This window comes from Monodon monoceros, unplaced genomic scaffold (genome assembly GCF_005190385.1).
Source record: "Monodon monoceros isolate NGI ecotype Baffin Bay Population unplaced genomic scaffold, NGI_Narwhal_1 Super_Scaffold_6, whole genome shotgun sequence".
Classification (NCBI taxonomy): Eukaryota; Metazoa; Chordata; class Mammalia; order Artiodactyla; family Monodontidae; genus Monodon; species Monodon monoceros.
This window is the reverse complement of record NW_021703783.1, coordinates 67,313,870-67,340,079: the sequence shown is the minus strand read 5'-3', so window position 1 is coordinate 67,340,079 and position 26,210 is coordinate 67,313,870. Positions and strand designations below refer to the sequence as shown.

At 37.1% G+C, this 26,210-nt stretch overlaps 1 protein-coding gene across 2 annotated transcripts in view; it reads left to right on the top strand.

The window, feature by feature from the left end:
- Window positions 1-26,210, top strand: part of RASSF9 (Ras association domain family member 9) — an 89,985-nt gene that overhangs the window by 51,448 nt on the left and 12,327 nt on the right. The window contains exon 3 of one of the 2 annotated variants that reach the window (XM_029204092.1): window positions 9,743-10,051. In XM_029204092.1, the coding sequence (XP_029059925.1) occupies window positions 10,005-10,051 (47 nt within the window). In that variant the 5' untranslated portion in view covers window positions 9,743-10,004. Of the gene's footprint in view, window positions 1-9,694; window positions 10,052-26,210 lie in introns of those variants that run through there. The other variant, XM_029204093.1, reaches the window with a different exon arrangement.

The following is a 26,210-nucleotide window of genomic DNA, read 5'->3' as shown; positions in this document are numbered from 1 at the left end:
CTTACAGAGAATACTGGGAAGGAAATTTTGCAAATGTGAACAGCTTACTTGCAGTTCTAGTTTTTTAGCTGCCCTTGTTCTATTGCTCTCACAAGGTTTCAATCTCAAAAACTGGAACCACAAAATCGGATCTGTGCCCACTGCCCTAACAAGCAAGTGCAGATAAGTCCTCCCTCACAGACTACAGGTTTTTCTGTAGAACTCTAGTGAGAAACATGCAACCTGCAAACTTCCTCCCAGTTGGACTCGAATCACCTTTGGCAACCCGGGTAGCCTTTCAGTCCAAGATGGCACTTTTATTCACTGAGAAATTCTATAACATTAAATCTCAAGGGGAAGATGTGCACTGAGATCCCTGAGCTTCCCAGGAGGTTGCCAGATCCAGGTGCAAACTCACCCACCTCTACTACCAGAACACAGTGGGTATTAAAGGAGGTGGCTTTTTTCCAAGGGAAAAAATGTACTGGTTTGTTCTTCCCCAAGGAAAATTAGTCCAAGTTCATCTGCTTCATATTATTGGTGTCTGAGTCTACTTGGGCTGTCATAACAAAATACCATAGACTGGGCCACTTAAGCAACAGAAATTCATTTTCTCAGAGTTCTGGAAGCTAGAAGTTCAAAATCAAAGTGTTGGTAAATTCTGTTTCTGGTGAGGACACTCATCCTGATTTGTAAACAGCTACCTTCTCTCTGTGTCCTCGTGACCTTTCCTCTCCGTGCCTGCAGAGTGAGAGAGCGCTGGTGTCTCTTTCTCTTCTTATAAGGACACCAGCCCTATGGGATTAGGGCCCTACTCTTATTACCTCATTTAACCTCATTTAGATGATTCCCTAAATGCTCTGTTTGAATACAGTCACATTGGGGTTAGAGCTTCAATTTATTAATTTGGGGAAGACACCATTCAGTCCATAACAATTGGTACTGATGCTTTGATACATATCAGGCTAATATGTTCTCCACATCATAAAGAAAGATGGTTGATAGGGGTAAATTAAAATTACATTCACAAAGTCTTTACTAAGTTTAAAAAGGAAACATTCCCAAATCTACTTAATAAACTATCTATTAAGGAAAATTTTTCCAAAGATTATGTAAGTGATTATAAGTCTAAGCCATTATTGTTGCTAACATTCATAAAATGGCAATAATAACACCTAGTTCTCAGAGTTATTATGATTTTCCTCAGCTTGCCTTAATAGATTTAATTGCTTCTCTCCCATATCACCACTGTGCTTTATGCATAGCTCTATTCAAGGAACGATGCTTTATATTACAATTGCTTTTCCCATTCAACTCAAGCTCTTTGAAAACCAGAACTGTGCCTTCTCATCTCTGAATAGTAGACTTTTAATTCAGTGTCTTGCATACTCTAGGTGCCCAATAAACATTTACTGTATCAAAGAACTAATTAGCCTCAATTCAACGTGCTTGTTAAAGATGAGCCAAACATAAATGGTAAGAAATACTGATCAGCAAATGTATTAGTATGTTTGTATCTTTTTTAACATTAATAATTTAAATATTTTAAACCTTTGTTAAAAATCAAGATTTGTCATTCCATAATATTCTCTGAAAATTACCACAGATTAATTTGAATCGCTCACATAATGCATTTCAAAGGAGAAACCAGATTTCAGGCTTTTATTTTGGGTATTAGTAATATTTGAGGCAAACTCCAGAGTCTTAAACCAATAAATGATTGCTCTTTGTAACATTTTTTAAATGCTCTGAATTGAAGGATATTCTAATTATTTCCTGTATTCAGCATACAAATGTAAACTCTTTTTTAATATTTACTGATAATATCTATAACCCAGTCAGACCTGAAGACTGACAACCAACTTAAATTTTTCACAAGTAATAATTCTAGCAATTTCATGTGTGAATAGTTGAGGAAGTGAGAAAAGAAGAGGTGATTCCAATTCTGTCTAGAACAATCCAGCCAAGAGGATAATTTTAGCCTGAATCATACACACCCCAAGTGGTAGGGCCTGCAGGGTGATGGAGCTGACTTTTACTGACCATGTGTAATGGACTTGGAACGTTATCTCTGTTACTACATTAATTTTCATGATAATCACATTAGGTATGGGTTCTATCCGTTTAGGTTAGTTAGGAAATTACATTACATGACAAGAGTTCTCTCCCTTAGAGCTTTTGAGCCTTCCCGAAAGGAAGGGAATATTGGCTGGGAGCTTTTATTACCAGTATGAACCAAGTCTTGAGCACCCACTGTTACAGTTTTCTGTTTACATCAGTCATAAGATGGGACATACCAACAGTCTGACACTTTACTCAGCCTCTCTCTTTTAGACATACATACCACGTTCCTGAATTATTTTTCTCCCCCATTTAGTTCATACACAGAAAGCATGTCTTTTATCTCTATAATCTTCCAGGTAGCTCTACACTGAAAAACTATTTACCAAATGTCAAACTGTGTATGATTTAATTGTTCTTGACTCCATATCATTCTCTATTTCCCCCTGTGCTGACAGGGTTAGACGCATACAAACTATATTTCTGAGATGCTTTGCCAAGCTAGTGGCTTCAGTGCCAACTTTCTCTTAAGTTCTCACATTGAGAAATACGGGCAGAAGTTTGGAAAGTGGGAGGAGCTGAGAAATTTGCAAATGCTGACCCAGCACTGTTGGAGTTTTCACCTGGAATAGTTGTAACAGTAGTGGAAGGCTGAAGAAGTTTCTCCAACAGCTGAGAAGCCGTTGCTGGCTCATGGGTTTCAGCACAAGCACGGTAGCAGCTTCTTGGTATTCTGCTTATGTTTCTCCATTCTTTTTAACACCCTTGTAAACAATTCGCTGCATCAAATCTTGCTTGGCTTGAACGATCTAAAGTGGTGTTTAATATCCTGACTGGAAACATATGGTATCACCTTTTCTCATCCATTCCATTTCATATTTACTAAAAGAGAGTTCCAAATTTCAAAATTATTGTCTTTGACACATTAAAATTTGAAGAGTAAATTTCTAGTAATAAGCATAACATATATCTCTATAAGACACTATTTTTTCAAGAAAAACTCTGCTAGTGCTTCAAGAGCACATGAAAATTCTTGTCACTGGATTAAAACTATTTTCTTTCTTTATAAACTGTGAAATAGATGTAGTTTAGGCCTGTGAGATTTGAACCCAAGTCATTTAAATGCTTGCTAATAGATTAAGCACATACAGTTATATAATTTTAAAAGAATACTGAACTGGGGGCTTCCCTGGTGGCGCAGTGGTTGAGAGTCCGCCTGCCGATGCAGGGGACACGGGTTCATGCCCCGGTCTGGGAAGATCCCACATGCCGCGGAGCGGCTGGGCCCGTGAGCCATGGCCGCTGAGCCTGCGCGTCCGGAGCCTGTGCTCCGCAACGGGAGAGGCCACAACAGGGAGAGGCCCGTGTACCACAAAACAAAAACAAAAACAAAAAACAAACAAACAAAAAAAAAGAATACTGAACTGGGAGAACAGAGTTTCAAGCCTAATATTGCATGAAGTATGGAAATTAATTTATTCTCTTTTGCACTTAGAGTCCTTGGCAGTAAAATGAGTCCTTGCATGGGTGAATTCTAAGGTCCATGTTAGGCTCTATATTTTTTATTTTGTTCTATTTTAATGTTAATTGAAAAGGTATATCTGAGTTATTAATATAGCCAACAAGGTCTGTTCTTGGTTCTACTTCATGCTAACATATGTTTTTGAGCAAGTGCATTTATATCTGAGTCTTGTCTTCTTTATTTACATAATGAGAGAATTGAAATAGAGGGTATCTATGATTCTTACCTACACTAAAGTCATCGTTTTTTTTTTTGCGGTACGCGGGCCTCTCACTGTTGTGGCCTCTCCCGTTGCGGAGCACAGGCTCCGGACGCGCAGGCTCAGCGGCCATGGCTCACGGGCCCAGCCGCTCCGCGGCATGTGGGATATTCCCGGACTGGGGCACGAACCTGTGTCCCCTGCATCGGCAGGCGGACTCTCAACCACTGCGCCACCAGGGAAGCCCTAAAGTCATCTTTGATTCCAGTTTGTTCTTTGTTTTGAGTAATAGTTAAATCATCACTTGGCTCTATACCTCAGTTTTCTTATTAATAAAACTAAAATAATATTTTCTCTTCTGCTGACCATAGTGGAATCAGATATCAGACATGAAAATGCTTTGCATAAAGCACCAAAACACATTATAACTCTATTATTTTATATAGCAGGTGAATGTATATTTGAGGGTGTTTATATATTCATATGCACACATTTTATTAAAGTATCTTTGTTTCACACTTTCTTTGAAGTTGAGCGATTTTTTTTTTTAAATTTTTGGCTGCTTTGGATCCTCATTACTGAGCATGGGCTTGCTTTGTTGTGGTGTGTGGGCTTCTCATTGCAGTGGCTTCTCTTGTTGCAGAGCATGAGCTCTAGGCACAGAGGCTCAGTAGTTGCAGCACGGGGGCTCAGTAGTTGTGGCACATGGGCTTAGCTGCTCTGTGGCATGTGGGATCTTCCCGGACCAGGGATCGAACTCATGTTCCCTGCATTGGTAGGCAGATTCTTAACCACTGTGCCACCAGGGAAGTCCCATGAAGTTGAGCAATTACTAGTAGCAGCCTTCCTTATATGGATTTGTCACTTTATCTCATTTAGAATTAATAATAGCCATGGCTACCAAGTGAAGAAATTTGGCCTTTTATTTAGGACACAGGTATCTGGCCAACCCCCAACCAGCCAGCCATTCAAATACTGTTTAATTAATTAAAAGCTTGGAGCCACCTATTAGCTGGATGACTAATTAGACATGATTATGTAAATCCTACAAAAGCTTAGACGGCCATTCTAAATTTTTTTTGGAGGATCAGAAGAGTACTGCCAGTAATAGAATCCTAGAGCTGAAATGGGATCTCTGCTTCTGGGCTCTTCCTAAACCATTCAAAATTGTTATCTCTTCCTTGCTCAAAACTTTTAGAGAGGTTATTTCATAACCCATGACACCTACATTCATTATTTAAAAGATTCTGTGAGAAAAAAATACATCTGTTCCACTCTTTAGACATGTTTTCTATTTCCATGAGCAATCTTAAGATAGGAAAGAACTTTAGAAGATAGACACTCATTGGAATAATAATAATAGCTCTGGAATTCAGTTTAACCGTATCCTCCACTAACTTTTTTGAGATTTTCTACCTTTTGCTATAAACAGCTCTGTTCTACATGGTGCCCTTTTGCCACATCTTGATTGTCCAAAGATTCTCATTCAAGTTTGGATTCCACTCTTCTGGCCAGTTTTAATTATTTCTGAGTTATTTGTTGTCCAAACAAAACAGGTTCTCTATCTTACTCTTTTCCCCTTAATTGAAAATGGGGTTTTCAGTAAATCAGATAAACTGATTGATTATAACAAGCTCTGTAGTACGTTATTTCCTCACAGATTACCATATGAGTGGTGATAAACTGGCTCAGAGTAATCTTGTAATCCAAGATCTAGAACCTCAGCTCTGCTATTGTTTTCATGCAGGCCCTGGGGAAAACTGGCTCTTACCAGCACAGATGTGTATGATAATTACACCAGTAAGCCAATTTAATCATTAAAATGTGAAGAGTAAATTTCTAGTAATAAGAATACAACACATCTGTACAAGACAGTATTTTTTAAAAAAGTTAAAATTCTCCTAAACTTACGTCTAATGAAAACTGAGAATGCATTATTATTATCAGAAATCTGAGGCTCAGACACATCAAGTAATTTATCCAAGATCTTTACTAGGAAGTGGCTAGGATCTTTACTATGACGTAGGTCTCTGCGGCTACAAAACTTATGCTCTTAACCCCTATACTTATATCTGCTACCCTTTTAGTGAAGTCATATGTGCTAAAGCTAAAAGTCAGAAAAGTTCATATAATAAGATGTCTTGAGTGTGGTCACTAGAAGTCAGGATGGAGTTGGGGGGAGGGGGAATTGGAGGTAGGCGGTACAAACTTCCAGTTACAAGATAAATAAGTACTAGGGATGTAATGAACAGCATGATGACTATAGTTAACACAGGTATATAATGTATATTAACGTTAAGAGAGTAAATCCTGACTTCTCATCACAAAAAAGAAAAATTTGTTTTTCTTTTTTGCTTTCTCTTTTTATTGTATCTATGAGATGATGGATGCTGGCTAAACCTATTGCAAGAATCATTTCACAATATATGTAAGTCATTATGCTGTACACCTTAAACTTATACAGTGATGTATGTCAATTATATCTCAATAACACTGGAAAAATTCGATTTAAAAAAGATTTCCTAGGGAATTCCCTGGCTGTCCAGTTGTTAGGACTCCACGTGCTTCCACTGCAGGGAGTATGGGTTTGATATCTGTTCGGGGAAATAAGATCCCACATGCTGCGTGGTGCAGCAAAAAATAAACAAAAAACCAACAACTTCCTAATATGAAGAGAGGCTATGAATGAACTAGACAAAAAATTGATACATTTGTTATACCTCCTTCAAAAACAGGGCTTTCTATAAGAATACATGTTTTAACACTGTTTAGCTTCTGAAAACACCTCAACCACAGATTAAATAATGTTCATTTGATTGAGGAGAACATTCATTCTTTTATTATCAAGTATAATGTACCATCTTCCCTGTTGATTTTTCATGTTAATTTAAATATGTAAGGAAATATACCTTTTCTATTTATTTTGGCTGAGCGGTATACTTAGAGATGATTGAAAGAACATTCTATTTTCTGCCATCAAAACACATTTTACACATAGGGAAAGATAGGGATTGTATAGATAAGTAACCATCTTTCTTCTATGAAGATTTCCTATTGGTTCAGAAAAGGACAGATGCATGTTCAGAGTTTTTCAAAGTATAATTTTCAAAAAACTGCTATTATGAATCTCATACAAATATATAGTGGGCAAGTGTCAAAGATTGACTTATTAATGAGGAACTCAGCAGAATTGTAAAACTGGCCCAAAAGAGGATAGGGAAGACTGCTATATATAGTTAGTGAATTAAAGGCAGAAGGCTGAAATAAAACTAAGTTAGATGTAAAATTGGTTGATGTCCTACAGTGCAATAAAACTATAACCTTTTGAGTTATCTTTCTACTTGCATCTTTCCTTTTTTTTAAACACAACTTAAACCTTAATCTCACAGAGTCTGGGCCTAATCAATAGTAAATAGTAAGTTTAAAAAATTGCATTCTGCCAGGGGACTGGATTATCTTTGGGAAGAACTATTAGACAAGGCTCCATTATATCACTGAAAGGACATGCAGTCATTAGTTTGCCTTATTTTCACTTTGAGATAATTTTTTATCTACTTTCTACCCTGTAAAGAAAAATAGCCAGTTCCTTGTCTAATACTATGTGTCAACACTACTCTGACCATCATACTGACAGAGCTGAGAATCATCATTTTAAAAATCAGGCAATTTGGTAGATGCAAAATAAAATCTCATTTCAATTTACCTACACAATATCTGGTTACTAGTTTTTTTTTAAACATGGTTTTGTTATTTTCTTTTCAAATTGTTATTTGCTTACTTTTCTATTTAGATATTAGTGCCCATGTTTTTGATTCCTTTCAGCTTTTAATATCTGAGAGATATTTAATTCTTATACATCAAAGAGCTTGTCATAAATAGTATTAATAGAATATTTTATGTGAGGAATAATAACATCCTAAATGAGGTTCATTTGTGCGAACTTGAAACTCAGCATAAGATTATGCTAGTAAAGAAGTAATGTTGTTTCCTCTTGTTCCATTAAACTCCTCTATTAAAAATCGTTTTATATGAAAACTACATATACAAATAATGTTGATAAGGGTGGAGAACCAAAACTACAGGAAATGCAGGGATATTTGTAAATGCAACATTCTTTGCAAATTGGCTGCAGCCATCATATTAATAAGCAAGCAGTATAGCTTTAGGGGATTCTATTTTGAACAACTTAGAATAACTGGGCAAGTTTCCATGATAGTTTAAATCACTTTTTGTGATGTGCTTGTAAAATAAAGTCAAGAACTGAAACTGAAGTACACCCAATATGGTTTTATTTATGCTGCATGTAAAGTGTATACGTATATGTGAGATATATACATATATATATATACATACATGTATATATATATAAACATATAAAACAAAATATGTCATTACTACTTATGACTTTCAGTATTTTAAAGGTTTTCTCTGGTACCACTACCACAGATCCATTTAAAAGATGACTGTATTTTTAAAAAAAATTATCCTATCTTCCAGGAGTAGAAAAAAGGTAACTTTTTTTGAATTAAAGCACTGGCTATTGTAATAAATTGGCTAATTTATAACAGTTAGGGATTTTATATATATATATATATATATATATATATAGCTTATATATAATATTTATGTACAATTACAAATAAACAACAAATTTTAGATAATAATGTTATATAAAATACATATATGTGTATACAGTATAGAGGACTAGAGAAGAGTTATGCTAGTAAATTTTGGAAAAATGATTTTTTGAGCTCTGCATAATTCTGCATAAATCAGGACATATAAAAATTATAGAAACCTTTAAGATCACTTTTTTTGCTTGCTTTTGTTGAGGGTGGAGGGTGTGCTCCCAAAGAAAGTCTGAGCCTTTCGTGTTTCTAGTGGTCCAGAGATCCCCTGTCCTGAAGTGGTATTCAGAGTGAAGCCACAGTTTCTTTTCCCTCCCTCCGTCTGCTACGGAAGCCCAAGATTAGAAGCGCAGCAGGCAGGGCCTGGGGCGGGCAGGAGTTGGGGCGAGCGGGCGGGGGCAGACGAGAGGGGAGTCGGAGGAGGGGAGTGGAAACGGAATCCTAGAAAAAATGTCTTGGGAAGTTTCTGCAGGGCCTCGCCCCTGTACAGCGCTTTCCCACGGCGTCGCGGGGCAAGGGAGTTCCTCCCGCACTGCTCGCTGCCGCCCGCACCCGCGTGCGCTCGCCCAACTCTGCCGGGGCTGCCGTGGGCCAGGGTTCGAGATCACGTGAGATTAGGTGATGTCAGCCAGCCCCTCGACCTGCACCGCACACTTCAGTTCCCTGAAGTCCTCGCGGCGCGTCCTTTCTCAATTTACTACTCGAGGGGCGAGAGCCAACAGTTGGCTCTTCGTTCAAACTCCCGTGGTCTAAAAGGGCCAGTAAGTGCCAAAGATGCGGCGGGGTCGGGACCCCAAACCCTGGCTGGTTCCTGTGCCAGTGCTGTGATCATTCAGCCCTGGAGCCCTTTGGACCTTCAGGTCCTCCAGCTTTTGGAAGATGACCTTGAAGAGTAGAGGGACGGAGTTGGGGGATGCTCGGGGCTCAGATTCCTCAGGGGTCTGGGAGTCTCCCTCGATCCAGACTCCAGCTTCACTCCTCGATGTATGTTACAGCACTGACACCCCGGGCGGGGGATTTTTGTGTCGAATCGCTGGGCAAATACTTCTTGGCCCTCACTCCTGCTTGCCTCCGTCAGATTACTTTTCACAGACTGGAGCTGGATGGGAGGTGGAGGTATTTACTTTTAAATCTTTTATGTGTGTTCACTTCACCCTGTGTGGTTGGGCGTGGAGAGCGGAAGGGGGGGTTTCCATAACCGAGTGAAATTCCCATTCCGTGGGTATTACCATGCCTGTGGGGTGGCAGCTCTTTTAGCAAGTCTGCAAATAACTATAGAACACAATAGAGTCCTCCTCCCTTCCTCTCTTTCTCTCTCTCTTTTTTTTTTTCTTTTCCTTTTCCTGCCTCCAGACGCCTCCTTCGAGGCTGAAGCTGGGCAGGTCTCCAAAGGTGCAGCAGCCACAGCAATCCCGCAGTTCAAAGTTAAGCAACAGTTGCACAACTTCCAGCAGCTCCCTTCAGACGGATACTAATGAGCTGAAAGCCAGGAGCATCTGAGGAGGTGAAGAGGAAGCTTCCAGGTCTCTTCCCTTCACCCTAGAAATCCAGATATCTCCCCCATCCCCAGAGAACTTTGAGATACTGTCCTTGCTGTTCGCTGGCCTGGCAGGCCATGGCTCCCTTTGGAAGGAACTTGCTGAAGACTCGGCATAAAAACAGGTAAAGTCCAGCGTGTGTGTATTCGGGAGCTTCTGTTGTGAAAGTATGTGTTTTGTTGCAGTTAGATTCTGATGAAAATTGCTCCTGGGGAACAAAGCTCTAGGGAGTTAGGGCTAGTGTGTACACTCAACTGGTGAGGATATTGTTCCAGTAACAAGGATTGCAGTGACCAGTTCAAGGATCTCTGAAAATAAAGGATGATTATTTTGACTCCTTTTTTCTCCCTTTGGCCACTTCTGGTTTCCACCACTAGCATCACCTTCTTCTTGTTTGTTGCCTCGCCTATTTGAGAGTAGTGGGATGGCAAGTTTTATTTTGCTTTAGACAGAATTTTAGTATATTATAGGAAGAGTTAACATTTTGATGAAGATATAACTAGAATTTATTAGCCACTAATTAGAACAGAAAAACAGAGCTGCTGATACAATCTGGAAACAATGCTTTGGCTCCCTTTTTGAGTGGGGCATTCCTAAAACCTGGAAAGTTCCCAAAGTGAAAATACTCTGTAGAGAAACTTTTTGTGAACTCATTCTTTCAAAAATCTTTGAGAAATTTAGGTGATTTTAGGCACTAAAAAAGGATTCAAACAGCTGTCCTTCTTAATCCTTATTATTACTATTTTACTTTGATTTGATTTGCTGTTTTCAAGCCGGCAATGCCCATTGTGTAAATAAACATTTCACACACACACACAGATTTTTCTTGAGTCAGTATGTGTGTATCAGTCCTATTAAATATTTTATTAACTCAAGTGCTACATTTTTATGCCTAAGAAAATGTGAGGATAATTGTAGACACAGGCTTTACTTTTTAAACATATTTATTTTGGCATAAGGGCTTTTCCACAACTCTTCTCTCAATCACACCTGTTTGTACTTGTCATAATTTACTTAGTGTCAATTTAAAAGCATACAATTACACGGTAGGAAATGATACAATTATTTTAGAGGGTCTGCATGACAATATAGTGGTACAACTTTAAAGTAAATCTCCAGACTTTATTTTGGGCATGAATGTCTACTTGAAAAATTCTGTTATTACCTCATTCCAATGTCTTTATGATTTAGTTGACTAGCTTCAGAAACAAAAGCAGCAATAATCAATACTATCAAACTTTCTAAACCTGTTTTATTTTCTAATTATCTGATATGTCACAAATATGGTATTTATGATAATTAATGAAACTGTATGTTAAAATAAAGAAATATGTCTGGGTAGTATTAAAAAATATGGTAGTGATAGTTATCAAAAATAGGCTTGTATTTTCGTAGTGTCGATGCATTAAAAAATATTTCCGACAACTCCCCTTACCAAAAGAAAATCCTTCCTACTTTTTAAAGGATTTTTCAGTAGCATCAATTTTGAAGTGTGTTTGCTTAAATGCTGTAAAAATATATAAAAAATTACTTCAGGAAAGTTCATGGTATTACAAGACAAGTTATGTTTTTGGCATAGTGATTTTTCTGAATACTATCCCTGTAGTTCAGAGTTGTTGTGTATTTGTGTGTGTGTGTTAACTAATTCAAGAATTCTGTCATTGGTATGCCAAATAACAGTGCAATAAAACTGCATGCACCCCTGTGAGTTTCCCTCATATGGCCACTTTTGTTGCCTTAATTTGCCACTGCAAAATCTACTCTACCCATAAAACTAGCTTTTGTTCAGGGAAGTGAGTATACAAACATTTAAAAAATATTTTTCTATGCAAAATTATGAAAAAGTGGAAGGAAACAATAAAAGATGGGGAACTTAATAGTATTTTAAGTTGCTCTGACAAAATGGAATGGGGCTTCCTGAAGGTGATGCTTTTTTATGAACGTGTGTTTTGGCGAAAGTGGTAATAGTGAGGCTGTGCATGAGTTGCTGTAATAACTGAGTGCCTCCCTTTAAAGATTTGTATTTTTCCAATCCTTAAGGTTGCTTAAACCACGGCGGTAGCTAGGGACATAAAAATATGGGTATTTCAAACTAAGCAGTAAATAAGCCACATGGTGTGTTGAAATAGAATTAATGTATATTTGTTTTTTTCAAGGTTTAGTTTTGATATAGATGAGATATTTTTGTTTTGTCTGTTTTTTCACCTTCACAAAGGTGAAACTACAGATGAAACTTAGTTACATGATTAAGTTTATCAATTTCATTTCCTGGGTTCCATAATGATTTAAATAATTCCACTCCAAAATATAGAAACCAATAACTTTCCTTAAATGACAAGTGATTCATCCTTTGATAGATTCATTCTTCGATTGATGATAAAACAGCTATCTGATAACAGCCAATGCATTCTTCAAATATATCGTATAAAATTCCTTGTAGAATGTGAAGGAAAAATTTGAGAAATATATTTGTATACATTGTGATATAACATTTATACAGTTAAAAGAACAACTTGAATATAATTCTATCTTTGTCAGCAGGAAAAAATGAGGATTTTTCGAGGGAATATTAGGATTTTGAGATCATAAAATTTTGAGAAAGTTTATTGAACTTTTCTGCATCCTGTTCTGTCTTTTCAGTTTTGTTCACTCAGAATATTTATCACCCAAGATTGAACGTCCTAAGGTAGCTCTGTAAATAGTCTCATGATACATGGATATTTGAGAGTTTTAGAGACAGGATGGAAAACAAATGAAACTTCAAAGTATGAGGCATAAAAAACTTTTAGAAAACACACACTGTAAAGGTTAAGGAGGGCAGGGCCATATCTGTCTAGTCCCCATTGTGTTCTAATTCCCAGGGCAGTGCCTGGTATGTGATGGACGTATATAATACAGTTGTTTATATAATTTTATAAACTAAAATTATAATTTGTATTCAAATCAAAGACACAGTAATCATTTTATTCTCTAGCATCATCTGAGATCAGCTGGTATTATATAAAAGTGAATACTTTATAAAGGATTGGTTGATATTTGATAAAATCCAAAAACCAGGGAGATGGACAAATAATTATATGGATTTGGACACCAAGCTAATCCTCCCCTACCAGAAAATATTTTCTAAATGTTAAGAATCATTCGATTTAAAAATCTGGAAAACAGTCTTCAGGAAATCTGAAAATAATACTTGGTCACAAAATGATTTTATTTGGACACACAAACATTTTATGCTTTTCATTTCTTTTTTTTTATTATTATTATTGGGGTATAGTTGTTTGACAATGTTGTGTTAGTTTCTACTGTATGGCGAAGTGGAGTTCCCTGTGCTATACAGCAGGTTCTTATTAGTTATCTATTTTATACATATTAGTGTATATATGTCAATCCCAATCTCCCAATTCATCCCACCCACCCCCGCCCTGATGCTTTTCGTTTCTAACTTTCATGCAAATAAAAGAAATGGAGCCAATGTAAAATCTTTATGCTCAGAATTATTTTTTTTAAATTTTCTAATTTTCATAACATTTAATAGGAAGAGTACAATTTTCAGAAGACCTTTTGGTCTCAGGAGATGGGTTGTTTACTTTGGTTCCATAATAATAAAATGTTCTGTGACTGAATCCCAAAGATTGATAACTACCTTCTTAAGCAACTTTATGTTCACATGAAGAATAAAAACGTTGGAGAGTCTAGATATTTTCTTTTCAATAAGCTATTCAAGTTTCCGAAAATATTTTCTAAAAGTCACTAGGTGGCTTTTGTTTCTCATAGAAAACCCAAAGAAGGAAATAATGAAGCATGAATTTACTTGACATTCATATGGTCATTCAACAGTTGAATTCAGATTATTAACATATTCAAGTATTCACATAAGTTCCATCTGTAGGTTCTATTTTCAAAACAATGATTGCTTTAAAAGCTAATGCTTCTAAATAGCAATCAGCAACATTTTTTTTTTATAAGTTCAGAAAAGTGGAATGTCACTTTAAAGATCTGGGGGATTCTTGGTTGTGAGTTACGATTCCTTGGTGTTTTAATTAATAAAATTTGAGGGCAGAAAATTGGTTGGACTTTTTACCAAACCTTGCTAGGAGCAAAAAATTGCCAGACTAAAGCAGTATTTCATATGTTTGTTGGATATATAAAATCAGAATTGTTCTTTCAGGTGATTCATTGATAATAACAATGAATACGAAAGGATCTAATTTAGTGAATAAGGCCTTATAATTATTGTTAGGTACCATTCAGTCAGCTCTTGGCTTTCTTTTGGCTTTTCCTATACCTATATCACAGGTGATAACAAGCATTGTCCTAATATCAACTTGAAATCAAAAGTCTCCAAAAAATATATTTGTAATAAAATTATTAGAAGTAAATAACACAGCTCTATTGTTGTATAATTGACACATAAAATCTGCATTTGCTTTTGAATGAATTAGAACATATCTAACCAAGTTGTTTTAAAACCAGGTGCCTCATATCGCTATCTTAAGCACCTCATGCCGCAGTTACTTCATCAGAAGGAAGAATTGAGTTTTGCAGTCATGGTAGAAGTTGCTGGCAAGCTGGATGTTTTCTCGTTGTAATTAGAAGTATGGTAATTTATGAATTCTGCAGAACAGGAAATTATCTTGTACTGTTTTGTCTAACCTCCAATAAATATTTGAAAGGGCCCTGAAATTGGCTTGAGAAATGCTGGATATTTGAGTACATACATCTTTTTAGTTCCCAGGTGTTCCTGAAAGAGATTTCCCCTGATAATACCTGGTAACTTAAGTAGTTATTACTTGACAGAGACAGCGCATTAGGAACAATGATTGGAATGCTCTATCCCTGGCAAAAATATCCTGAGAGCAGTGGCAGCGGTGAAATTGAGCTCTAGGTTAGATCTTGAACTGTCACTCAAGAAAACTATAACCCAACTTAAAATCCACTACATAAGATGTTTTATTATGTACCGTATCAATTCATGAAGAATGTCAAGGTGAAAATCTTAAGGATTTTTAAAAAGTTTTTAAAAGTTTGTAGCTGGTTAACAATTTTATTTACATAGCCTCTTTATTAGCTGGACTGTATAACTTAGAAAGTTTTGATGTTATTTGATTGGTATGTCGTTTGGGAGATCTGATAATGGCTCTAGGTAATTCACAAAAGTATGGCTCTCTTCTTTTGATTTTAGTTCTAAAAATGAAAGAAAGTTGAAGTAGGAGTATGAGTTTACCTCTTCCAGGTGAATGTGTATTCCAGTCCTTGACAAGAGATCTCTTTGTCCCTAGCATATTGGCTTTCTAAAATAAGGCAACATGCCATCTGCACCAAGTACATGTGAAAGGAAAAAGTTCAGCATACTTCTGTGTGCTAATGTTCTTTCATGTATACTTGCTTAGGAGTTTTAAAAGACATCCCTTTGGCAAAACACACATAACACATACAACACTGATTTCTTAAGAGTCAATTAATTGGTTTTTCAAAATAGATTGTGATTCAATTATTGTGGAGCCTGTTGTAAGGCTACACCTTCTAGAGAAAGTTTGCATATCTGTTGATAGTAATTTAAAGCGATTAGTAATGTGAATGGTCACCCAACGGTGACCATTACTTATATGAATGGAATAGAGCCTTGGGGAGACATTTTAGCATTGGCAGTGATAAGAAAAATATTTCAAGAAAAAAAAGGGGAAATGGGTATGAAATATGCTGACAAAAAAGGCAAATTATTCTCAAAGGTTTATATCTGCAGGCTAGAATGCCCTCTGTTTTTATAAGTAAAGTGCCTTAAGATAGCTATAAAAAAATTGAGTATACACTCAGTGAGATCAGGGACCTCATCTATCTTGTTTCTTTCTAGATAAACGGTGAGTAGATGCTCAATAAATATTTGTTGATTGAACAAATGAATTCAACATATACTTTCCAAATACAGCTGGTCCCCATAAAGCACTTGTGTCAGAGTAGTAAATCAGTATATTTTTGGTGAATGGATTCATGGGTAAGTTAAAGAATGAATCCATAAATTCAAGGTTGATCTCTCATCATCCCTGCTTCTAGGCTTAACTCCTTGCTTTCAAATGGTTAAGGGTCACAGTTGAGAAATAGATGCTGTAAGAGACTTTACTGGACTTCTGGTAGAGAACAAACCAAGGTGCAGGGTTACTCATTCTTCTCTAGGGATGCTCTCACTTCCTTTCATGCTCCTTGATGCAACCATGTATGTATGTGAGTGAGGTTTGGTGGATGATGGTAGTTGGCTACTATAGACCCCATCACTGTTGAATGTGGAACATTTCCTCCTTCTTTGGAGGTAAGAGGGAAATACAGTTGGGAAAATACTTATTTTCTCACATGAAAGGAGGATTTATGCTCTTTCTATAAGATAATTACAGTTATAAGACAAAGGGAAAATGCTAGAAACAGGCAGAAAATTATCTTAGTTAAGAACTCCAGCTCTTTAGTCACCTAGACTTTCGGTCATATCTCAGATTTGCCATTACTAGTTGTATGCACTGGGGCAAATATCTCATCTTTCTAATACGACGATAACAATAATAACAAGCAAAGGCAAATTTAAGTTTGACAATTGAAGGGGTTGCTCTTTAAAATGAGCAATAGGTATTAAATATGCTGACATATTTAATGGGTATTAAATAAGTTGCTCTTTAAAGTTCTGATTAATAATATCACTAAGGTCGTTATGGGGCCTCGGAATGTGCCTGTGCAAATGAGGAAGCCCTTATGCTTAAACTTCGTTAGCTTCAGGGTAAATCCACCTCTGCTAATACTTCTTATAACACTTACTATGTGCACTGGTCTAAGTAATTTACATAATACTTAAAATTACACTGTGGGGTTTCCCTGGTGGCGCAGTGGTTGAGAATCTGCCTGGTAATGCAGGGGACACGGGTTCGAGCCCTGGTCTGGAAGGAAGGATCCCACATGCCGCGGAGCAACTGGGCCCGTGAGCCACAACTACTGAGCCTGTGCGTTTGGAGCCTGTGCTCCGCAACAAGAGAGGCCACCATAGTGAGAGGCCCGCGCACCGCGATGAAGAGTGGCCCTCGGTTGCCACAACTAGAGAAAGCCCTCGCACAGAAACGAAGACCCAACACAGCCAAAAAAAATAAATGAATAAATTAATGAACTCCTACCCCCAACATCTTCTTTAAAAAAAAAAAAAAAATTACACTGTGAAGAAGTTACTACTATTTCTCCTATTTCACATGTAAGCCCATTAAGACCCAGAGCAGTGCAACAGTTAGTAAGTGGCAGAGACAGAATTCGAATCCATGCTCTTAACCCTTACTCTGTATGGCCTATTTAGTATTTAGTTTTCTCATCTCTAAAATAGAGTTAATCCTAAACCATCAAGAATTTGGATTAAATCTGATTATATATAAAAATTTAGCACGGTGCTAGGACATAATAAAAGCTCAGTAAATATTCACTCCTTGTTCAGGCCTCTTGGATTAAATATGTTATGAAGTATATCTAAGTTTTTAACACCTAAACATGATATTTGTGGCTTCAAAATCTCAACCTTGACTCACTAGAACTTCTGTTCTCTTTTCCTGATCATCACTGATCTCTTTTCCTCCCTAGATACAAAGAGATACATTATAAATTACTGAATATAAATAGAAATGAGTCTATAAATGTTGTGCAATACTATCCTTGGATATTGATGAAATATTTCAATTCTGACAGCTTTTATGTTTAATCCTCACACCGCATCTGAGCAAAATTATGAGACTATTAATGATTTTGCAATGCATAGCATAGTTTAAGAGACAGTTCCTTATGTGTCTTTTGATAAGAACAAAGGATACATAATTTGAATATTTTAGTGTTATCTTTGTCTAAAAATATGAGAGATTGAATTGGATACTTAAGGTCCCTTTCATCTCTAAGCTTCTGTGGTTTTAAAATTTCCTCTGCAGAGTAGAATTTAATTCTCTTGTCCTGCTTTTTTTCAAGAAAACTTTAAAAAATAGAATTGAAAGAAGGATTTTTTTGGTAATTTTATTTTACCTAAACATGATGCATTGCCACATAACCTCCACCAGGAAAGGTACCATTACGGTAAAAGTCAAATGTGTTTATTTCCAATTATAAAGACATACGATTAGTTTATAAATTATAATATCTAAGAATTATTGAGTGTTTGCTAAGCACAATTTTAAGTTTAGTAATACAAATATAAGAATGTTAGGAGTAGCTATCTTTTTATTTTATTTCTTTAGGACTGGTAAACTCTGTGTTTTGTATTATACCAAACATGCACCTTGCACCTCTTAAACATGCAAAGACACCACCTCATTCACCTCACTCTTAAACTCCTAATTGAGAAAAGAGCACTATAGTTTAGTATCTCATGCATGAACTTTTTAAAAAAATCACTCTTCCATGGGGAACTACCGTTGACAGGGTAAATAAAGTTATATTTATAATACAATTTATAAAATGAAAGTATAATGTCTTAGGAAGGCTGTTCCTCTATAGAGTAGGTGTCACTAAATGTTTTTGATTGACTCTAAGTAGAAGTATATAAGAGAAAAGTGAATGGAGATAAAGAAAAATAAATGGAGCATCATCACATTAGATAGTGTTTATGAAACTTCCAGTTAGGGGACAGGCTTGGACAAGAGTAGGGAACACAACAAGGTGCACAGAAAGATGTAGGAGGGGCTGAAGCACACAAAGCTAGGAATGACTCAGGATAATCAAAAGAAAAGAATTCAGGAAGCAGGTAGTAATATGGTCAGTTTGGTGAGAATCCAGAATCTTGCTTGGTTGGTGAAAACAGTATTTTACAATTGAAAAAAATGTTAGGGATGTGTTTATATAACAGTAATAGACTTACAGTCAACTGTATTTGACTGCTATTTGTTCTAATAATCCTATTAAACTAGTCAGTGTATCAGCTTATAGAATTAAGTAATTCTACTATTTTGTGGATCTTTTAAATGGTAATTCCACTAATGCAGATAGTGGTCCAATTTCAACAAATTTTTATTCTTACTAATGATGGTATATAATCGGTAGGAATTTTGTTTCTGGGGTTTATTGATGTACTGCACAGTGTATGCTTGCTGTTCTCAACCAATGACTAAGACATTTTACAGCCATCTCCAATACCTTTGGTTACTCATTCACTCCTCATTTACTCTGACATTTGTCAATCCTTCTGGAATTCCCTGCAGTTATGGTTAACCGAGAGTACTTTAAGATCTAGCAGCAGCACATCAGTTTGGGGGACACCACAGTCCTCAATAGTAGAAACTGAAGATACCTATTTTTAGCTCTGCATAAAATTACATTTGTGTGGAACCTATGAGAAGTGCTATTGAAAAACCATGGATGTGTTCATGGAGTAGACATATAATAACTATAGTCTCATATGAAGAAAAGAGTTGTGCGCCATTAGAAAAAGCACTTATGAAGCTATACTGGACCTTTGAGATTTCATATTTTTTCAGAGCACAGGAAGTTAGGCACTTTACAGCAGTGGACCACAAAGTATTAGTTTTAATTTCTTGACTGCTTGTTCTTTTACTCTAGTAGTGAAAGTCAAAGAACATTTTCCTAGAATTATTAATAATCTGCATGAAACTTAGACTAAGTTATTTGCTTTTAAATGATCGTTTTTAGTGGTTCTACTTTTAGTTAGGAGACCTTGCTGTAGTCACAGTTTAGAGAATTAAGTAAGCTGGCAGCTTGTGCTATATAGTGCTTTACAGAGTCTGAGCATACTATAGTATTGCTTTCTTATCTACCTTAGCATCTTAAAACAAAACCATCCCACCGTATCAGGTTGGGCATCTACTTGTATATATTTCCCTTTTGGGGACTCAAGATAATGGTTATGTGATGATTTTTAAAAATTCAGAAATATCAAATGAACCTCATACTTTGAGGGCATTATTAAGATTAAATGTGAATCAGATATGGACCATACTTTAAGGAACTTGTTGATTAGTAGACACACAGACATATATAAATAATTAAAATACAAGGCAGGCATTTTAAAGTATCATAATAAAGTCCATGTGTTCAACAAAAAATATTTATTTACCTTATAATGTGTGCTACATGTTATTCTAGGTGCTGGGGATACAGCAATGAGAAAGGCAGTCAAGGTCTCTATTCTCATTGAGCTTACGGTACAGTGGTGGACGGGCAGACAGTAAGGAAACAATAAATGAACAAGAAACTTCAGATAGAGATTACAGTTATAAGAGTCACTATAGAGGCGGAATTTATAGGAATTCAAAACTGAGTGTATGGGGACAATAGAAAGTATCAGGATGGAAAAAAAGATTCAGTGATAACTACAATTTGGGGTCTGAGTAAATAGGAATATAGTTGCATTATCATAGAGAACAGAAAAAATGGCAAGGGTAACTCGGGGGAGGGAAGAACATCAGGGTTTAGAGTAGAAAAATTCAAGGTGTCACTTGAATGTTTCCAAATATTCCACCTCCAAACACCTGGTGTTTGGACACACTGCGCTGTGAAAGCAGCCTTTCATCCAACCTACTGCCAGCCCTCCTGACATCCATATGGGACTGATTAATACGGAACACACTGCACCTGGAATGGGACTTTAAAGGCAGAACACACTGGTTTCCCAGCCAAGGCCTTCACGCTGACTAATCCTATGTTAAACCCACTCATTCTCCATGAAGCATTTCACAGCCATCCTCTTAGTGAGCCTTCAGTCATTGCCTTTGGTTGAAATTACTTCCAAACAAGGCCGTGACTTCCATGAGATCATACATTCTTCTGTTTAAAGACCACATTATTTTTACTTTCTTGTCCCCTAGAGAATAATACACAGAACTATTATATAGATATTGGAGTTCAAATAACATTTTAGTATTTAAATAAACAAAATCTAGATTTTTGGTGCAGGTAAATCATCTAGGTCAGGAGTTGGCAAACATTTTGTGTAAAAGGCCTCATAATAAATATTTAGGTTATTCCAGCCATAATGTCACGGTCTCAACCACTCAACTCTGTCAATGTGGTGTGAAAACAGACACAGGCAGTACATAATTAAATGAGCATGACTGTACTTAAACAAAATTTTATTTACAAAAATATATGGTGGGATAGTTGTAACCGCCAGGCCCTAGTTGACTGAAAAGTTCCCTTTATATACCTCCCCCCCAACCCCCTTCCTCCTCTCATGCTCCAAAAAATAAAAGAACATTTAACATTTATTGTCTTAGGCTCTTAGGCTTCAAAGATGAAAGAGTCAGTCCAGGACCTGACTGGCAAACTAGCAAAAAACGAAGGTAGAAAATGCTACCACTCAATGTACAATGGGTTCTGTAGAAGCATCAAGAATGGGCATCCATTTCCATCTGGAGTGGTGGGAATGGGGTTATTCAGAGATGATAAGGGAATTTTCCTAGAGGAAGCAACATTTGAAACAGAGTAAGAGTTAGATGAAGAAAGGGGAAAAAAGGTGTTTCAAGCCAAGGAAATAGGTTATGGAAAAGCCCAGAGTGAAAAATAAAAGCATGGCAGATACAGTGCAATCCAGTCTAGCAATTCATAGGATGATAGATGTTACAGTGACAGCCAGTTACCCTCACATTAGATCTGTCAGAGATCAGCAAGATGTTAGGAATAGCTAGCTCAAGGTGTCTATTACAGAGTGCTTGGCTATCAGTTGGAGGAATCAGATCATGGAAGGAATTCTAGGAACAGGTAGGAGAGAAACAGAGAACAGAAGAGAGAGTAAGAGAGAGACAGAGACAGAGAGGGGAGGGGTGATGAGGGAGAGGAAGAAAGGTAAACAAATTGAAAATGCAGGACTTGGAAACCATTTAAAGATTTTAAACAAGGAAGGTACACAGCTAGATTTGCAGTTTAAAAAGGGAAGCCTGACAGTATTATGGAGCACAAATGTGAAGTGGGCAGGAGTTTATCATAATATAATATGTCCTAACTTACTACAGTAACTTATTGTAAGACTGGAAGTTGTCCGAATCGTAGTAGTGGTGATAGATAGGAGGGCGTATATTTGAGACATTTGGGAGAAAGAGTAAAACAGACATGGGGACTGGTTGTTAAAGGGGAATGAGATAGACAAAGGAATCTAGGAAGACTCCCAGTTTTCAAACTTGAGAGAAAGGGTGGGGAGATAGTGATTACATTTAGTAAGATGGGAAATCAAGAGGTGGAATAGTTTGAGATATGAGAGGAGAGGATGGTGAATTAGTTTTGATGGGCCAAATTTGAGGTGGCTGTGAGTAACAATGATCAAATAAACATGTCAAAACAAAGTTTGGAATATTGGTCTGGAGCTCAAGGGAAAAAATAAGTAAATTTGGGAATTATCATCATTCAGTTGGTTGATAAAGTTGTGGGTGATATTACAGTCACCCATAAGGTGTATATAATGAGACAAGAAATGAGTCATAGAAACCTGAGGGATGCCTATTGTATCAGTTATCACTTACTGGCAATAAGACATCATAAAAATTAGTGGCTGAAAACAACAATGTATTATTTGCTATGATTTTCTGAGTAAACTGGGGTGGTTCTTCTGAGTTTTACTTTGGCTATCTCACGAGCAGTGGGTTAGTCAAGGCTTAGGTTCCGATGGGACAACTGAGATGGCTGGGTGTCTCTCTCTCGATGTGGTCTTTCATCTCCAGCTTTTTCATCAAACAGCAGTCTCAGGACAGCATTACAGGAAGAAGAAGGCAGAAGCTGCAAGGTTTCTTGAAGCCTGGACTCTAGAGCTCGCACACATGGTTTTTACCATATTCTATTGGCCATACTTAGTCCCAAGGTCTAGTCGAGCAAAAAGAAATAGACTCCATCTCTCAATGGAAGGAGCTACAAAGAATTTGTGGCCACCCCTGCATGACACCTACATTTACTGAATATGCAGAGGAAGCAAGGCCCGTGTCAGAACTGAGAAGAAGCTAGAAAGGGAGAGGAAGAGCTGTGGAGAGTGAAATCAAGGAATGGACTGCTGCAAGAATGGGAGGAAAAGGTCACAATGCATAATATTACAAAGATGTCGAGGCAGATCAGTTCCAAAAATGGCACTTGGGTTTGGAGGTTAGATCTCTGATAAACCTAGGAAGAAATATTTCTGTTGTGGGTGTGTGTGTGGGGGGTGGAAGTCACTTTATGGTGGTTGTTCCTGGAAAGAGGTAAACTAGAGAAACTAGTGTGTGGGTTATTATTTGAGTCTGTGAAGGGAAGATAGTTGAGGTGTGTATGTGGTCAAATGATGGTTGTTATAATGTGACCTGGTAGTAGGAAGGCCCAGAAGTAAAGGTAGAAGATAAAATGAGTTTAAGAAGGGATAAATTATGGAGCAAAGTCCTAGAGGAGGTGAAAGCAGTGAAATTCAGAGCATATTAAAGAGTTAAAAACTTTGGGAAAGTAAATGGATGTAAGATACTTTTGATGTAGATGACCAGTATTTTTCTCTTATCAGTGATGTTTTCAAGTAGCTCCTTTTCCATAACAAAATGGCATGATAGGCCCTGGTATATTCTTGTTTCTATAAGTTATTAATTTTTTGTTGCTCTTTAGGTAATTGATTTGTGACTAATGTGAAGAGCTGATTATTTTCGATGAAGCTTCCAATTGGAAGTCACAGTTTATTACTGTTTATTATAGAGTATGTTCAGAACATGGAAATCAGGGATAAAGGAGGTCATCTTGTATTTTCAGCTATCCTACTGGATAATTCAAATTCTTACATATTTCTAGTGCCATTCAAATCTGCCAACATATTTCAGAATACATTTAGAGAGGGAAGAGTAGGTGGCTGCAGGCAGATACAAGCTGAAAGTCACCATCATTAGGAAATAGCTTCCACTAAGAAGGCAAAACCAATTACGGGCTTAGCTGCCAAAAGAAAAACTGTTAGTAGTTGACATAACTACAGCTATCGTTAAACTAAATAGTCAGGCTAGGTAACTTTCCTTTAATAAATATGCTTTGTTATTATGAAATATTTCTTTACAAAGTATAAATCAATAAGGAAACTTTAGGTATTTGCCAGGCACAGGTAACACTTGGAAGTTAGCCCTAGAATTTCCAATGAGAGTAGATATTTTCTCAGCATTTCATCTAGTAAATACTACATGTTAAATATTTACATTCTGAGTATAATCAATTTCTGGAATCTGAACTATGAGCTTAGTTTACTTAACCCCCCCATAGTCCCCAATACACATTCTTTACATATTCCCTTCCCTTTTCTCTGTTTATGGGGATTATGTACAGTATTATAGCTACCCTGCAGGTATGGAATGTCTAGGGTTTTTCTTGTCCTACGTGACTAACTTATATTATTACTCCCTAGAAAATTAAACTGGTGTTAGTAGAGCATAAAACTAGTGATTTTTTTTCTATGCGTATATATGTATAAAATTTTAATTTTCAAGGTAGTTTTAATTTTTGACTGCCCCAATTTTTCATAGAGTGATTAATTTTCTGAAGGACTCCAATTTTAAAACTGTTTTAATAAAATGTTAATAGTCTGTGTTTCGTGAAAATTATTTGATAGCATTATTTTCATGCTTCATCTATTAAAACAGTGATCCAGATTTTCATAGGGACCTAAGGAAAGACTTGTATTATTTGTGGCTGACATGCCCTGTGATTATCTTCCTGAGACTGCAGTACTGTGATCTCAAAAAAATGTTACTTCAGAGGGCATGTGCCATACTCTGTGCAAAATAACCAGAGCTGAGTTAGCTTGTGGGCCAGAGAGTTTCCTCACCATTTGCCTGCTTCATTAATTTTAATTTTGCTTAAACTTTATGTTGTGTGTGTCTGTGCGTGTGTACTTTACAGAAGGAATCAAAATTGTCACTTAATATCATTTGTTTTTTTTTTTTAAATTTTATGCACAGTGTAGAGGAATAACAAGTTTTCCTTGACGCTCTTAAGGTCCCTGACTGGCTCTGAAAATTAAACCGACCAAAACAGACTAACAGGAGAAAAGAATTCAAGTTGACTTAACGTAAGTTTCGCATGACACAGGAGCCTTCCTAAGGAAATGAAGACCTAAAAAAATGGTTAAACCTGTGTTGTTTTATGCTAGGTTTAGTGAAGAGTGGACATTCACGGAGAAGTGTGGTAGGTAGGTCAAAGGATATGAAGTAAGCGTAGTAAACTGGGAGACATTTAGCAGGGCCTGTTTGGTTGGATTCTTCTCATCCCTTTGTCTTCAGAGATAAGGACACTCCTTTCCTTCAGGTATAGGAAGGGTATCTCTCAAGTGAGAGTGTTAGGACCTGTTTCAGGGGAGAGGCTTGGGTGGAAAGTCCAAGTGAACTCCCTGTTTCTCCCATTTTCTAAAACACCTTCAGCTTACCATATTCAGTATACCAAGATGCCATATTTTGGGGTATCATGTCTTGAATCCCATCAATAGTATATTTGGTTTACATCAAATGCCTTCAGGGTGCCTAAGGTGATCAATTTTTAAGTACAGAAAATAGCCAAAACAGGGGACTTCCCTGGTGGCGCAGTGGTTAAGAATCCACCTGCCAGTGCAGGGAACATGGGTTCAAGCCCTGGTCTGGGATGATCCCACATGCCATGGAGCAACTAAGCCCGTCCGCCACAACTACTGAGCCTACTCTCTAGAGCCTGCAAGCCACAACTACTGAGCCCATGTGCCACAACTACTGAAGCCTGCGCGCCTAGAGCCCGTGCTCCGCAACAAGAGAAGCCACCGCAATGAGAAGCCCACGCACCACAACCAAGAGTAGCCCACACTCGCCACAACCAGAGAAAAGCACGTGCGCAGCAATGAAGACCCAACGCAGCCAAAAATAAATAAATAAAATAAATTTAAAATAAATTAAAATAAATAAATAGATAAATAAAATAGCCAAAACAAACTTAAAATAGGTTTTTTTGTTTTGTGGTATGCGGGCCTCTCACTGTTGTGGCCTCTCCCGTTGCGGAGCACAGGCTCCGGACACACAGGCTCCGGACGCACATGCTCAGCGGCCATGGCTCACGGGCCCAGCTGCTCTGCGGCATGTGGGATCTTCCCGGACCGGGACATGAACCTGTGTCCCCTGCATCGGCAGGCAGACTCTCAACCACTGCGCCACCAGGGAAGCCCAATTACTACATCTGAATCAGATTTGGTATCTTGTTTTCAGAGATAAAACTTAATGAAACATGTTGATTATTGTATTAGGCAATAGGGAGTTCCTCAGTGTGGATTCAATTCTAACTCATTTATCCAAATTATTCTTATTTTCCTTAGTTCCACATTATCCTTA